Below are 15,992 nucleotides of genomic sequence, written 5' to 3'. Positions count from 1 at the left end.
AAAGTGGAAAATGCAGTGAGGATGTTTTATACACACAGACCATGAAAAAATGTGTTTATCACTTCAAAAGGTTTTCTCTCTCCCCACCCCACTCTCCTGCTGGTAATAGCTTATCTAAAGCGATCACTCTCCTTACAATGTGTATGATAATCAAGGTGGGCCTGAGGAGGGAGTCTACATAGCCAGACAATCCTTCTGTCAGGGTGCCAATGCCTGAGATGATGGGGCTCCCAGGATTTCCAGGTTTATGGATCTTGGGTAGTAGGTAGAATATCCCAGGTCGGGGTTCCAGGGGTGTGTCTGTGCGGATTTGATCTTGTGCTTTTTCAGGGAGTTTCTTGAGCAAATGGTGTAGTTTCTTTTGGTAACCCTCAGTGGGATCAGAGGGTAATGGCTTGTAGAAAGTGGTGTTGGAGAGCTACCGAGCAGCCTCTTGTTCATATTCCGACCTATTCATGATGACAACAGCACCTCCTTTGTCAGCCTTTTTGATTATGATGTCAGAGTTGTTTCTGAGGCTGTGGATGACAGAATTATGGCAGAATTATGTCAGCAGGATTGTCTGGCTATGTAGACTCCCTCCTCAGGCCCTACGCTACCAGCACTCCCAGCTATCTTCGAGACACCACTGACTTCCTAAGGAAACTACAATCCAAATCGGTGATCTTCCTGAAAACACCATCCTGGCCACTATGGATGTACAAGCCCTCTACACCAACATTCCACACAAAGATGGACTACAAGCCGTCAGGAACACTATCCCCGATAATGTCATGGCAAACTGGGTGGCTGAACTTTGTGACTTTGTCCTCACCCATCACTATTTCATGTTTGGGGACAATGTATACCTTCAAATCAGCAGCACTGCTATGGGTACTTGCATGGCCCCACAGTATGCCAACATTTTTATGGCTGATTTAGAACAACGCTTCCTCAGATCTCGTCCCCAATGCCCCTACTCTACTTGCGCTATATTGATGACATCTTCATCATCTGGACCCATGGAAAAGAAGCCCTTGAGGAATTCCACCATGATTTCAACAATTTCCATCCCACCATCAACCTCAGCCTGGACCATTCCACACAAGAGATCCACTTCCTGGACACTGCAGTGCTAATAAGCGATGGTCACATAAACACCACCCTATACCGGAAACCTACTGACCGCTATTCCTACCTACATGCCTCCAGCTTTCACCCAGACCACACCACACAGTCCATTGTCTACAGCCAAGCTCTACGATACAACTGCATTTGCTCCAACCCCTCAGACAGAGACAAACAAGATCTCTATCAAGCATTCTTACAACTACAATATCCACCTGCTGAAGTGAAGAAACAGATTGACAGAGCCAGAAGAGTACCCAGAAGTCACCTACTACAGGACAGGCCCAACAAAATAACAGCCACTAGCCATTACCTTCAGCCCCCAACTAAAACCCCTCCAACGCATTATCAAGGATCTACAACCTATCCTGAGGGACGACCCATCACTCTCACAAATCTTGGGAGACAGGCCAGTCCTTGCTTACAGACAGCCCCCCAACCTGAAGCAAATACTCACCAGCAACCACACACCACACAACAGAACCACTAACCCAGGAACCTATCCTTGCAACAAAGCCCATAGCCAGCTGTGCCCACATATCTATTCAGGGGACACCATCACAGGGCCTAATAACATCAGCCACACTATCAGAGGCTTGTTCACCTGCACATCTACCAATGTGATATATGCTATCATGTGCCAGCAATGCCCCTCTGCCATGTACATTGACCAAACCGGACAGTCTCTACGTAAAAGAATAAACGGACACAAATCAGATATCAAGAATTATAACATTCAGAAACCAGTCGGAGAACACTTCAATCTCTCTAGTCATGCAATTACAGACATGAAAGTTGCGATATTACAACAGAAAAACTTCAAAACCAGACTCCAGTGAGAGACTGCTGAATTGGAATTCATTTGCAAATTGGATACAATTAACTTAGGTTACCTTGCATAATGACTTAGCCACTCCCAGTCTCTATTCAAGCCTATTTCCCCTTGTTTTTTCCTACCCCCCCGCATTCCTCAGACGTTCTTGTTAAACCCTGGATTTGTGCTGGAAATGGCCCACCTTGATTATCATACACATTGTAAGGAGAGTGATCACTTTAGATAAGCTATTACCAGCAGGAGAGTGGGGTGGGGAGAGAGAAAACCTTTTGAAGTGATAAACACCCATTTTTTCATGGTCTGTGTGTATAAAACATCCTCACTGCATTTTCCACTTTATGCATCCGATGAAGTGAGCTGTAGCTCACGAAAGCTTATGCTCAAATAAATTGGTTAGTCTCTAAGGTGCCACAAGTCCTCCTTTTCTTTCTGTTTTTTAAAGTTATGTGACAAGGGTACATAGCTGACCTATGGTGTCTTTTTAAGTCCATGAAGACTCTTTAAAATCAACATGTATATATGGTAATCATTAACATTACATCAGAAATGAACTCACTTATTACCATGGACCTGTCCCACAAATACTGGAACCAGCTGTAACAAATAGAATTTTCCATAGTTTCTTTCTTCTTTTAAGTATTATTCATTTCCAAGCCCCTGCCCTGAGGAGTCTGCAGCCTAACTCAGACAAATGTGATACACAGTGTCATGTTTTAGACAAAGTGATAGAGATCATCTTCTTGAGATTTTGTGAAAGCAGTGGATTTTAAGGAGGACTGGGAGAGTTCTTAGCATGTGAGGATTGGCAGATGGTTCCAAAGAGTACAGGATAGCCACAAAGTAAAGGATGTGCGATGGTGATTTGTACTACTACTTCCACCACTCGTCAGCTTGTTTAACTCTTCAGGGCAGAACAGAGTCCCCAATATCTTGGCTTCCCCCTTTTCTTTAATTCAGTGTCTCTGAGAGCAGCAGTCACTCAGCATTTACAAATATTAATTAAAAAAAACCCCAGAAACTATATAAATGCACCACATAGGTTAAATTAAAACTTGGTAAATGATGGACACGGTCTGAACCCTAATTCTGTCGAGATATAGAAGAGAATTAATTCTCTTCATTTATCCAACACTTGGGGGGTTGTATTGTCTTCTCTGGAACCTGGATCTTCCAGCAGTTAATCAATAGCTATCCGTGCCAGGGCTTTCCTGGGGTGTTTTCACCACATTTGAGGATCTACCTAAGTATAGGATACACTGTCTCCAGTTCCCCCTCTTTCTGAGCTGTTTCTCCAGCACAAATCCACCTTCAGCTGACTCTCCAGCAGGTACTACTGGCCAGCAACTTTTCTAGAACGTCCCTATCCGTAAGTGTACATAGATTTACCCTGAGGAATTGCCAGGGTGACTCTCCTGTTGTCTGCTCTAGGACAGTTTAGCTTTGTAGTGACCAGTTCTACCACATTTGTTACTCTCCCATCTTGGCTGTCAATTTACTAAACAAAAGAAACAAGAAAACAAAGGGCCTGGCTTCCTCCATCATGACTTAGGAGAAAATTGCTACTGAATTAAACTGAACTAGATAATCTGAAGTTTTAAGGCAGTATTCGTTTATGGGCCAAGTCAGAGGGAATCTTGCTGGAGTGGGGCTGCATGGTTGGCAATATTGTCATTTATTCTGAACCTTCTTGACCACATTTCCTAACAAGTTTGAAGACCCTGGGCTAAATTGTCAATGCAGGATCTACCTGCACATCTCCCAATTAACATTATTAATAAAAGTCACACTGCTAAATCCTTGTGCTATTTGCCCTGCAGAGCCCATCAAAATGGATTTATGGTGATCCTCTCTGTATATATTTTTTTCTCCCTTTGCCTACAGAATGAATAATGGTCCCGTCATAGGGTACGAAGAGGATGTTGGAAGGAGGACAACTTTCCGACTTTTTTATCCAGAGTCTATTTTTTCAGATCCAATTAACTATGATCCTAACACTACTGTAATTCTTCTTGTCTTCAAACCACATGACTTAAAGTGGCTCTGGAACATACTGAGTGGTCATAAAATAGTAAGTTTAATTTATTTATTATATTTAGTTAGTTTTGGTTCAAATTGTCTTGGCTTTGATTATCTGGGCTGAGTGTATGCATCAACCTCTTTGTAGTACTCTTGGAAGTAAAGTGCTGTAATAAACTGAAGTAATTATCAGAACAGCTCATGCTATGTTCCTACAATTTAGCTGAAGACAAGAAAAACTTTGGAAAATAGTCTTGGTCAAAGCCTCAGCTGATGTCAATCAGTATAATTGAACTGAATGGAACTACAGCAGTTCACACCAGCTGAGGATATTACCCTCTGTTTTGAAACCATTCTACCTGTGTCATATAGTTTTTGGATTCTTTCCCCCGTCCCAACCCCCCCACACCAGGCCCCAATTCCTTCCTCCACAGTTTTATATTGCTAGGAATATATGCATGGAAACAGGATTTTATTTTTTTAAGTATTCATCCCCACTTGCTCTCTGTTCTGCACCTAAATGAGAATTATTTTGATCCACATTGGATCAGGGAATGGGAGCTCAACTTATTTACATGGCAGATGGAGAAGGAGAATTTTTTTATAGGACGTGGTATTGTTTTAACACATAAGGGACATTAGGCTTGTTTCTGCTCTCCCTTACTCTGGAATCACTGGGTTATTGGGGAAGGTGGACTAGATGATCGGAATGGCCTCTTTTAGCCTTAAAATTTATTAAACTTCAGTTGAATTACTCCTGATTTTTATACCAATTCAAGTGAGATCAAAATCAGTTACTCCATTTTCAAAGTGAGTGATAAGCACAGTACCTGCCAACATTCTCAAAGCAAACATCAGTAGATTCTGAATTTGCATAAATGTATGTAACTTGCATCATTTTGAATAAATCTGCATAGTCTATAGGGAAAACCCTGTAAGGTAGAATTGGCAACCCTGTAAGCAGCAGAAGGAACTAAAATCAAAATGAATTCCCTGTCCGTACAAACGAGCAAGCAAAGTACAGAAAATATGACTGATCAACCAAATTGTCTCAAAATCATATAGGCCAAATTCTGCCTTCAGATACATAGGTGAAAGTGCTGTTGACTTCAGGGGGAGATGTCCCCATATATCTGAAGGTATCATTGGGCCCAGTGTTTTTCTAACTGTTCTATACAGTGCCAGAAATACTACTGGTGGGTATTTTATATACAAGAAACTCCATTATTTTTCTTATACTCAGTGACATTTTGAGAAATGTAAAAAATCAAAGACTCTATCATGATTTTTATTTATTTATTTATTTTAAATCATGTGTGTGGCTTCTCCTCTCTGCCCACTCCAAATGCATGACGTGTGAGTTAGACTTAGAGATGCTACAGAAAAGCAAAATCAACTAAGCCTAAAAGTAAAACAGTATATTTGACTATTACAGAATACTAATAGTTTCTGGAAGAAACCCGCCTTGAAAATGATATATAAAGCTAACCAAATCAGGGTACTCGACCCTGTCATTATCAGAAAAACAGCACATGAATGGCTTCAGTTCCCAACAAAGTTTCCCAGAAAAGAAGTAGGTATATTTTTGTTTGTTTCCAAGTAGATTATATAAAATTATCACCATAATCTGTTTATTGTAATTCAGTATGCTGAAAAACCTCTTTCAGGTTTACGCTATATTATTGTTTTTTGGGGTTCTTTAAAATAATTTCATTGACATTTTCATTAGACAAAACCACGCCATGGCCTTGTTTAGTCATTGACTATGAAGCACATCTGTATGTCTTAAAGTGTGCAGTATTTCCCATGCTTGTTTTGTAGTTTTAACATGAGTTAACTGGTTGAGATGAGCCCTACAGCTTAAGCTAACACACATCAAAAATAGACCTTTTATCCTAGTGTGGATATGGCTTCTGTGTCTACATAGATTCATGTAGCATATACATACAGAGGAAAAGAATACATAATAGCATGGGTGGGGAGAGGGGCTATAAAGACTTCATCATAATGGATTTGGGCTGGCTAAATTAGCCACTGGAATGAGATGAGCAACATTCAGTCCTGGAAAAATAGTGGTTTTAAGGTGTAATGGCTCATAACTAGAATGGAAAGCTTTATATCACTGGCTTCTATCCTTGCCTTCCAATAGGACATAGCCCTCACTTCAGCCCTGGAAAGTTCATAGACATTGCATCCCAACCATACAGCATTACCATGCATGGAAAAACTATATAGGTAAATTTTGCAGAAGTTAGTAAAATGTATCAGTTTTATTTTTCCTCCCCCATCCTCAGTGAGATTCATGATACTAAGCTTTTAGTGTTGGAGGAATATGAAAAATGGTGCCAATGTGGTTTTTATTTTAAACTGCCTGAAATATTCCTAAAATATTTTTGTTTATAAAACATTCAGCATAAACAGAATACCTAATGGTGGGATTTGTTATAAAGATTTTAGTGGCACTTGCTTAGGTTGAGGTGTATATCAATTGAGCAATAGGGGCATCCTCAATTAAACCTTTCCACCATCTGCCCCAGAGAGTCTTTCAGCATTTAATGCACTGAAGTGTGTGACATCTTACCCGTTCCTTCAGAGATTAAAAAAAAACATTGCCAAATAGGTAACACTGCTGTGGTGTTGAGTAGAGAACCACAAGAGAGGGAGAGGATACTTTTCTCAGTGGTGCCGTTAAGACTGGGCACTGGCATAGAAGTCCAAGGAGTCACAAAACCAGGAAAAAGAAAGACGTTTAGCCAGGGACGCCGGTACAGAACCCAGATTCATGGTTTTGTTATTCAAACATTGTTTTTAATGATGAAATATATTTGTAATTTATAACAAGACCCTCTGCATTTGGGGGCTATCATTCCTTAGTGGGCTCCTGCATAGTTCTGTCCTCTTCCAACAGCCTCTTAGCATTCTAGTGGAAGGAGTGCCATCAAGTGGTAGCTTTGCAAATTGAGGCAGAGCATTGCGATTGACGTAACCTCTTATTTTTATATTAAAATAATTGTAATTGATAGTTTCTTTCTAAAGAATGTTCTAACAGAACTGTAGGTTTCGACCTGTAAACCTTCTTTGTGTAGGCAAGATTGATCTTAGACTGCACAGGCCTTTGTGATGTTAAGTAAATAAGCTTCATCTGCCATACCCTGAGGCCACAGACTAGTTGTTACACAAAGTGCTGTATCATAAAAGAGCAGCTGACGCCCCATGGAAATCTTTCCAAAGTATCCTCTGTAGAATAAATACCACATTTGTCTGATTTGACCTTCCTAATAGTTCTTGCTAAGCATATTTGATTTCCATGAAAGCAAATTTATCTGTTCCTGCTGCTTTTTTTTCTCTTACATTAAATCACAACTTGCATCTGCTAGCTCAGATGGGTTCTTTGGAAAGGACTGGAATGTCACAAAGGTGTTTGCAAAAAGAAAAGGAGTACTTGTGGCACCTTAGAGACTAACCAATTTATTTGAGCATGAGCTTTCGTGAGCTACAGCTCACTTCATCGGATGCATACCGTGGAAACTGCAGCAGACTTTATATACACACAGAGAATATGAAACAATACCTCCTCCCACCCCACTGTCCTGCTGGGGTGGGAGGAGGTATTGTTTCATATTCTCTGTGTGTATATAGTCTGCTGCAGTTTCCACGGTATGCATCCGATGAAGTGAGCTGTAGCTCACGAAAGCTCATGCTCAAATAAATTGGTTAGTCTCTAAGGTGCCACAAGTACTCCTTTTCTTTTTGCGAATATAGACTAACACGGCTGTTACTCTGAAACAAAGGTGTTTATGGCTTCAAATGGGAGATAAAGCAACCGGAGCAGAGGAGAATCTAATGACCCTCTCAAGCCCCATAGACAGAGTGACCAGATGTCCCGATTTTATAGGGACAGTCCTGATATTTGGGGCTTTGTCTTATATAGGCACCCATTACCCCACACCCCTTGTCACGATTTTTCACACTGGCTATCTGGACTTCCTATCCACAGAAAGCCCAGTGGTTTTGTGAACTCTGTTAGGAAATATTGTCCCCCTTAAAGGTGGCCTCAGCCCCTTCCGGGAGTGTCATGGGGTCAGGATAGGCAGGAAGCCTGTCTTAGTGGCAACTACACTGCACCGCTGATCAGGAGTTGCCAGAAGTAAGTGCTGCCTGGCGGGAGGCTGCACCCCAAACCTCTTCCTGCACCCCAGCCCTGAGCCCCCTCCCAGAGCCAGTACCCTGTACCCCCTCCGGCACCCCAGCACTCTGCTCCATCCCGGAGCCCCCTCCTGCACTCAAACGCCTTCTCAGAGCCTGCACCCCACACCCTCTCCTGTACCCCAACCCCCTGCCTCTGGCTCAGCCCAGAGCCCGCACCCCCTCCCGAACCGTAATCCCCTACCGCAGCCCGGTGAAAGTGAGTGAGGGTTGGGGAGAGCGGGGAAGGGGGGATGGAGTGACGGGGCGGGGAAGGGGGGATGGAGTGACAGGGCGGGGCTTTGGGGAAGGGGTGGGGTAGATCCTGGGCTGCCCTTAAATTCAAAAAATGATCTTGGGCGTAAAAAGGTTGGAGAGCCCTACAAGAGGTCATCAGATAGATCCAGTAGTAACAATGAATTGAATATTCACATAGTCTTCCTCTGCTCTGGTAATACATTTTAATTGGCTCTTCAGAATTAAAAACTGGACACTGCTCATAGTTATCTTTAATGTACAAAGTGACGTTTTGACTTCTGTGGTGTGGATATATGTTGCTGGGTCTAGTTCTAGAGACCTAAACAATTTCATCACTCCTGACAATTTTTCTTCCAGAAGAAAAAATTTTTTTTCTTTCTGAAATTTCCAGCTCTGAAAAAGCTCAGAGCTACTTTTAGCAACGTTGCTAACTTTTTAGCACTGCAGAGTCATTAGTGCATTTTATGTTGTTGTTAAAACCCCCACTCTTTGATTTGTCTCCTTATATCAAGCTGACAATTATATTTGTTTGTTTGTGCTTTTAGAAACCCAAACATCCTACAACAGGGCTAATTGCCATCACGATGGCATTTCACATATGCAGTGAAGTTCACCTGGCAGGCTTTAAGTACAACTTCACTGACCGAAACAGTTCTTTGCATTATTATGGCAATGAGACCATGTCTGAGATGATTGAGGTAATGTACTATTTTCTTTTATGGGAAATGCTTAGAGAAAAATAGTTTTGTGCTAATAAGTTGGGAGACACAATGGTCTGAAAGAATGAGCATGGTTGAGGAGTCGGAAAGTCTTGAGTTCTATTCCTGGCTCTAGTACTGATTGGCTTTTTGGCATTAGGCAAGTCACTTTACCCTGCCTCAGTTTCCCCTTCTGTAAAATGGGTGGAGCTGGTCAGAAGTTTTCCAGTGGAATGTTTTTCTGTTGGAAAATGCCAGTTAGTCAAAACTGACACATTCTGCAGAAACATGTCTGTTTCATAGAATCATAGAGCTGGGAGGGACCTTGAGAAGTCACCTCATCCATCTCCCCCACACTGAGCCAGGACCAAGTAAACCTACCTAGACCATCCTGGGTAGGTGTTTCTCTAACCTGTTCTTAAAAACCTCCAGTGGTGGGGATTCCACAACCTCCCTTGGTAACCTATTCCAGAGCTTAATGACCCTTATGGTTAGAACATTCTTCCAAAAGTCTAATCTAAATCTCTCTTGCTGCAGATTAAGCCCATTACTTCTCCATGTCCCTGGAAAGTAGATAAGAACAACTGATCTCCATCCTCTTTATAACAGCCCCTAACACATTTGAAGACTGTTATTAGGTCCCCCTCAGTCGTCTTTTCCCAAGGCTAAACATGCCCAGGTTTTTTAACCTTTCTTCATAGGTCGGGTTTTCTAAACTTTGTATCATTTTTCTTGCTCTCCTCTAGACTCATTCCAATTTGTCCACATCTTTCTTAAAGTATAGCACCCTGAATCGGACACAAGTATTTCAGTGGAGATCTCACTAGTGCAGAATAGAGTGGGACAGTTACTTCAGGTCTTCCATATAATGCTCCTGTTAATGTACCCCTGAACAATATTTGCCATTTTCACAACTGCATCACATTGTTGGCTCATATCAGAGATGCAACCAGAATGACTCCTGGCTCACATCAACTTGTGATCCGCTATAACCCCCAGATCCTTTTCAGCAGTACTATCACCTAGCCAGTTATTCCCCATTTTATAGTTGTGCATTTGATTTTGTTTTCCTAAGTTTAGTACTGTGCCCTTGTCTTTATGAAATTTCATCTTGTTGATTTCCGACCAATTCCCCAATTTGTCAAGGTTGTTTTGAATTCTAATCCTGTTCTCTAAAGTGCTTGCAACCCCTCCCAGCTTGGTATCAGCTACTCATTTTATAACCACACTCTCCAACTCATTAATTAAAATATTGAATGGACCTCGGACCGACCCCTGTGAGACCCCACTACATAAACCCTCCCAGTTTGACAGCGAACCATTGATAACTATTCTTTGAGTATGGTCTTTCAACCAGTTGTGCATCCACCTTATAGTAGATGTCATCTAGATCACATTTCCCTAGTTTACTTATGGAAATGTCAAGTGGGACTGTGTCAAAGCCTTACCAAAATCAAGATATATCACATCACAAGAACAGCCATATTGGGTCAGACCAAAGGTCCATCTAGCCCAGTATCCTGTCTTCTGACAGTGGCCAATGCCAGGTGCTTCAGAAGGAGTCTACTGTTTGCCCCCTATGCAGTAGTCCAGGGACAATGTCAAAGCAGAAAATTAGGTTTCCACAAATCTTCCAGTGGAAGAAAGGCAGATTTCAAAACTTTCCTGCCAGGCAGGTTTCTGTCAGAAGGAACCGAGGAGCAGACCCACACAATTTTTGCGTGATGGGAAGAGAGAGCAGAGCTGGCCTTGAGATGCTGGGGTTTTTTCTGCTCCTTCCTGCCCTCTTGTGGAAATTATTTGGGCTGGCAGCTACTTTCCTCTACACTCTGCCCTGTCTGAAATTTTTTGTTGGCTCCTGAGGAGTCAGGGGGAGCTCTGCTTGACAGGGCAGCGTTGGCTGCTGCTGTAGAAGAGGCAGGGAATGAGGAAAGACAGATGGCCAATCAGTTGAGGATTTCCCTCGGTGGGGTTTTTCCACAGACACACAGAAGGGTCAGAAAACCACTAGTCTGTCCCCACAGTATTTGGGAGGTTTGTGTAGGGCCTGATCCAAAACACATTGAAGTCAGTGAAAAGACTTCCATTTACTTCAATAGGCTTTGGATTGGGGCTGAGGAAGAGGAGATAGATTGGAATTTGGAGGGAGGGGCTGTTTTTGATGTATTGTCTAGAGACTGACTGATAGGACCCAGACCTGCCAAAAATTCGTCTGTGCACTATTCATGAAATCAGGTGGAGCTTTAAAAATAAATTCTTTTCCAATTCTGTATGAAGAAAGAAGTTTTCTAAATATGTATATTTATCTATTTCATATAAGCATGGTGTGGAATCCTGGAAGTTAGTCATGGAAGAGGCCTCTGAGGTCACGCCCAGTCCATCTCTCTGCCACTGATAGATTATTCCCTGCAGTATAGTTTCTAATATGAGTCTAGTCTGGTTTTGACTTCCACCACTTCTCTTGGGAGGCTATTCCTCAGATTTTGGATATATGCACACTGCACGCTTCTTTCAGTGGCTGTAGAGTACATACCCAGGTAGCACCCCCAGCAAGGGTATAAATAGCAGTGTAGCCAGTGAGGGACAGTTTAGGCAGGTATAGTATGGACACACCTGAGTACATGCCCTACATAGCTCTCTACTCGCTCAAGCTGTGTCTCCCTAGCTGCACTGTTATTTTTTAGCAATGTAGTGTCCCGTTGCTCGAGCCTTTTACTGCCAGAGGTAAAGACTCTGTCAGTGGGGAAGGGCTCTGGCAGGGGGTGGACTTTCCTGCTGCCACCCCCTGCCAGAGCCTTTCACTGACACATCGCTATGTGCTACAGTGTGGATGCAGCCTGCTTTTCACTGCTGCATGTAGCTGTATGTACACTATATGTTGTCACCAATGGTGTGCAGAGTAGGCGTAACCTATAAGTGTATGAGTCCCTTCCCACAAACGTTTATGGCTATAGCATTATGTGAGTAATCCATTTGATTCATGAAAAAGAGCGTACCTTTGTTGTTTGCAGTAACAATTTGATTTTGTCTTGTTTCCCCACACCCCGCCCCCCCTTCAGAATGGATACCACAACATCATTGCTGAGCAAACGTTTTTGAAGTCGCTTATAGATAAGAACTTTGTGATCAGCTTGACATGAGACTGAATAGACAATGGCAGAATGATCACTATTTTCAACAAGATAGATTTTATTTTTTGTACTGTATTTTTATTTTTTAAATGCCATATCTATTACTGAAATATTTAAAAGAAGCACGGATGCCTCATAAAGGTGGCGGTAGTGGGGTGCCACTGTCTAAGACTGATGATGAGTCGCTATCTCCTGGACACAAGTAGAGTGAACTGATGTCTGTGACTCTGTTTAATTATGAAAAAATACAACCTTCAGCTAAAAAATATCAGGGATATATAAAAATATGATGCACACCATTTATTTAACAATAAGAAAAAAAAATTCAGCAACTGATGTCTTTTCCGTATCTTCCTTTCCTGTTGCCCAGAGACTTGGAAGGCTATGAAATAATTGATAAAGGGATACAAAGTCTTTCACCCCTCTCTTCTGGTTTGAAAACGATTTAGGATAAGTGTATCTGCAAATCACTACTATCTGAAGGATGTCTAGTAGCTGTATAGTATATAAAGTGCATTTTTAGTCTCAGTCCACCTCCCAGAGGGCAGATGTCCACATCATAGAAAATCACCTTCATAATTCTCACAAACTGGTGTTTTCTTGTCGTCTATCTCAACAAAGAGGCCCCAGACTGAACTGCCCATGGACTTCTGGATATAGCATGTGTACACCTGGGTTGGAGACCCACTGGTATAACAGTGTGGGGAAGTCTGGATTGATTCTGCTCATGCTGTATATAATATATGGATACATTTGTTCTCAGTGCTGTCAGTCTGATTTATTTCACAAGCACCTGAATTCATTTTTAAGAGGTAAGCACAATCTCCTTTAAACTGTGGAATTATAGAAGAGTTTTAAATATCTGAGTCGTTTTGACACTACTGTGCAGTATTGACCATTTTCAGATGGATTCGCAACCAGAACACCCAAATGAATATGAACTAGAATCTTGAGTTTGTAAATTAAAATTTCTTTCAAACAAAATGTCTTTGATGAATAGATTTCCCTCCCCTCCCCAAACACACACACTCCAGAAGCCTTTGCACTTCTTATTCTCCCAAAGATGAAGATATATTTTCCAAAACAGCACAATTCCCCTCACCATAACAGGTAACTGTGAAGGGTTTCAAGAGCACCAAGAGATCATCACATGCACCAATCATCTTCTATATTTCTTGACAGAATGAGCAAAACAGCATCTGAGACACACATTGACCAATTCAGAGAATTACAATTTTGTTTTTATCTGGCAATTCCTTTGTCCTCCTTTCCTTTTATTTTTTCCTGTTCTCTTGAGTTTTAGGCTCCGTGTGTGTGTAACAGTTTCAGAAGTGCCTAAGTGATTTAGGCAACTAAATCCTATTTTCAAACGTGATTTACGTACTTTGGAGCCTAAATCCTAACTCCTAAGTGCCTTAGTCATTCTGAAAATGGGGCCTAGACTTCTAAGTCACTTAGGGTCTTTTGAATTTTTTTACTCAGGATCTTCAACTATAAAATGTTTGGTGGGATAGTCATATATTGTGAACCAGTTTTCTCACAGAAGTCCATAGTAGCTCTAAGTGAAATCTGCTTGAGAATGTCACCAGGAGCTATGAAGACCTAAGTTGCAAAGTAAAATTCCATTCTAATCATCCTATAAGGTACATTAGTCAGGGGAGATACGTTTTAAAGCTCTGTGGTCAATTGATTGATCTTCTAGGAATCAGAAAATCACAAAGAAGTATGTTTCAAAGGAATTTTGAAAGTGGATAACATAATCTAATATTCCACAGCAGATATATTAATTTGAACAGAGATTAATCTAAAAAACTAGGAGTGCAGGATTGCCTTCTTCAGAAATGAGGGCATGAAGCAAAAGACTGAATCTTGCTATAGAGTATTGACCACTTTTTCCTTGCATCATAACTGTAAAAGTAAGCAAGTACCTGATTTAGATTACAGTGAAGTGGTCAAAGATTTTCTATTACACATTTTCTATTTCTGTCTGTCAGAATTGTTACAAGTATTTTAAAAAATTTATATGGGTCTCACCGTCTCTCTCTCTCTCTTTTTTTTAGCTGCTTGGTTCTAATGAGTGCTATAATTTTTTTTATCCCCGATGGTCTCAGATTAAGCTTGTTGGATTAGTCAGGCCTAAGCTCTAGTGAGGCCACATCATACTACATTTTGTAAGGACGTGATGATTTTGAGTAATTCCAAATGTTTTTAGAAGGTGATATTGAGGCTCTTGCTCTGTTAATCATGTTTTCACTATTTTTCTCACCTCCACACTGCCATCATTTTTAGGCCCTTGCTTGAAAATTTATACGCAAATTGATCCATTGTTTTTCACAAGACCTTGAAGCTGGCTAGCATTCATTTCAGTTCATTTAAAAGGCTTGTTTGTGTGGAAAGAAAACCATGAGGAGGTGCATCAGAAGAATTACAGTCATTATTTTTATGTGTCTAGTGCTGTTGAGAGAGGTTTTTATGTAATTACTACATGTGCGGCTTTCAAAAAGCACTCCGCATCAGTGCTGGCCTAACTCTGTACCCCTTGAAGACATTGGTAAAACTCCCACTTCCGTGGAAGCAGAGTTATGCCAAAAGTGAAAATTCTACCTTATAAAACTAGGAACACGGCAGCCTCATGCTGGTCCAACTACATGAGGTCTCTTAAGTATCTGTATAGAACCCATTACATTCTGGCAGTATATAGGTAGTAAAGACTTGTACCAAAGTGTCCAACTGTATCAAAGTGTCAGCGTTTAGTATGATAGTATCACAGGATCGCTTTCCAAAATTAGCTATATAATTTTCCCTCTCCTTTTGAGCAACCCCTGATATTTATCTTTATCATTTCTCTTTCCTTTCCACCTTCTTCCTCATTGAAGAAGGGATACAGCAACACATAGCTTTGGAGAAGTGATTGTTCCTCATCTATACTTGTTCTCCAAATTGGTGTCATCCATAAATCTACTCTCATCCACCTACATCTTTTCTTAAGTTCCTGTCATATGGTTTTTTGTTTGTTTGGAGACATAGAAATAAGTCATGGGTAGGTTTCAGCCAAAAGAGCTGACAACTGGGGTTTGTGACAGTCTAGTTAGTCACCTAAACTATACACACATCACCAAATGGTGACAACTGGGAAGGGGGAGATGGTTGTGAGGGAATGCAAAGAGAACAAAGTTAAGCTTTCAGAGCACTCCAATACATGCTTTGAATGCTACATATATAGAGCAGAGGGTACTGTCTTCAGAAAGCATAATTTATGGGTAAGTAATTTTATCTTTGATACTAAGCAGTGAAATAATTATTACAAAGATTTTTTTGGTAGCATAATGCAGGCTTTATAGAATTCTGTATACATTGGACCTGTTTCTCCGCTGCCATGTACCCTGTGTCGTTATTTACACCTGGGGAATGTGGACACCACATGGTTTCAAATCAGAATAGTAGCATTTTGCACCCATGTTGCACAGGTGTAAATAACTACACAAGGTGCTAGGTAGTGGGGAATCAGAATCATGGTGTCTGTTTTAAATATAACACATTTTTCAGGTCATCCTGTGCCACTGTTATTCCAACTTGCGTTGAGATTTTTCCTTTTAAAAATAAGTTGAGCAATTGGAGGAGGAACTTTTTCTAAGACTCGCTTTCTACAATGGGCCACTCTATTAAAAGCTGCTTTTTAATTTGATATCTGCAACAGTACAAGTTGAAGTCCAGGATACTGCAAGCTGTAGTTCCATGTAGCGTGCCAGTATAACTGTGCCG

General features: G+C 41.2%; 1 protein-coding gene across 2 annotated transcripts in view; it reads left to right on the top strand.

Annotated features, from left to right (window-relative positions):
- Positions 1 to 12,992, top strand: part of ST3GAL6 (ST3 beta-galactoside alpha-2,3-sialyltransferase 6) — a 98,609-nt gene extending 85,617 nt beyond the window's left edge. For both annotated transcript variants that reach the window (XM_084651236.1, XM_084651235.1), the window contains exons 8-11: positions 3,824 to 4,010; positions 5,394 to 5,531; positions 8,947 to 9,099; positions 12,159 to 12,992. In XM_084651236.1, coding sequence (XP_084507362.1) covers positions 3,824 to 4,010; positions 5,394 to 5,531; positions 8,947 to 9,099; positions 12,159 to 12,239 — 559 coding nt within the window. In that variant the 3' untranslated portion in view covers positions 12,240 to 12,992. The remainder of the gene's footprint in view (positions 1 to 3,823; positions 4,011 to 5,393; positions 5,532 to 8,946; positions 9,100 to 12,158) is intronic.
- Positions 12,993 to 15,992: the final 3,000 nt, after the last annotated feature.

This window comes from Lepidochelys olivacea (genome assembly GCF_965140295.1).
Source record: "Lepidochelys olivacea isolate rLepOli2 genome assembly, chromosome: 1".
NCBI classification, from domain to species: Eukaryota; Metazoa; Chordata; order Testudines; family Cheloniidae; genus Lepidochelys; species Lepidochelys olivacea.
Note: the sequence above shows the minus strand (reverse complement) of the source record. Positions and strands in the feature narration are given on the sequence as shown.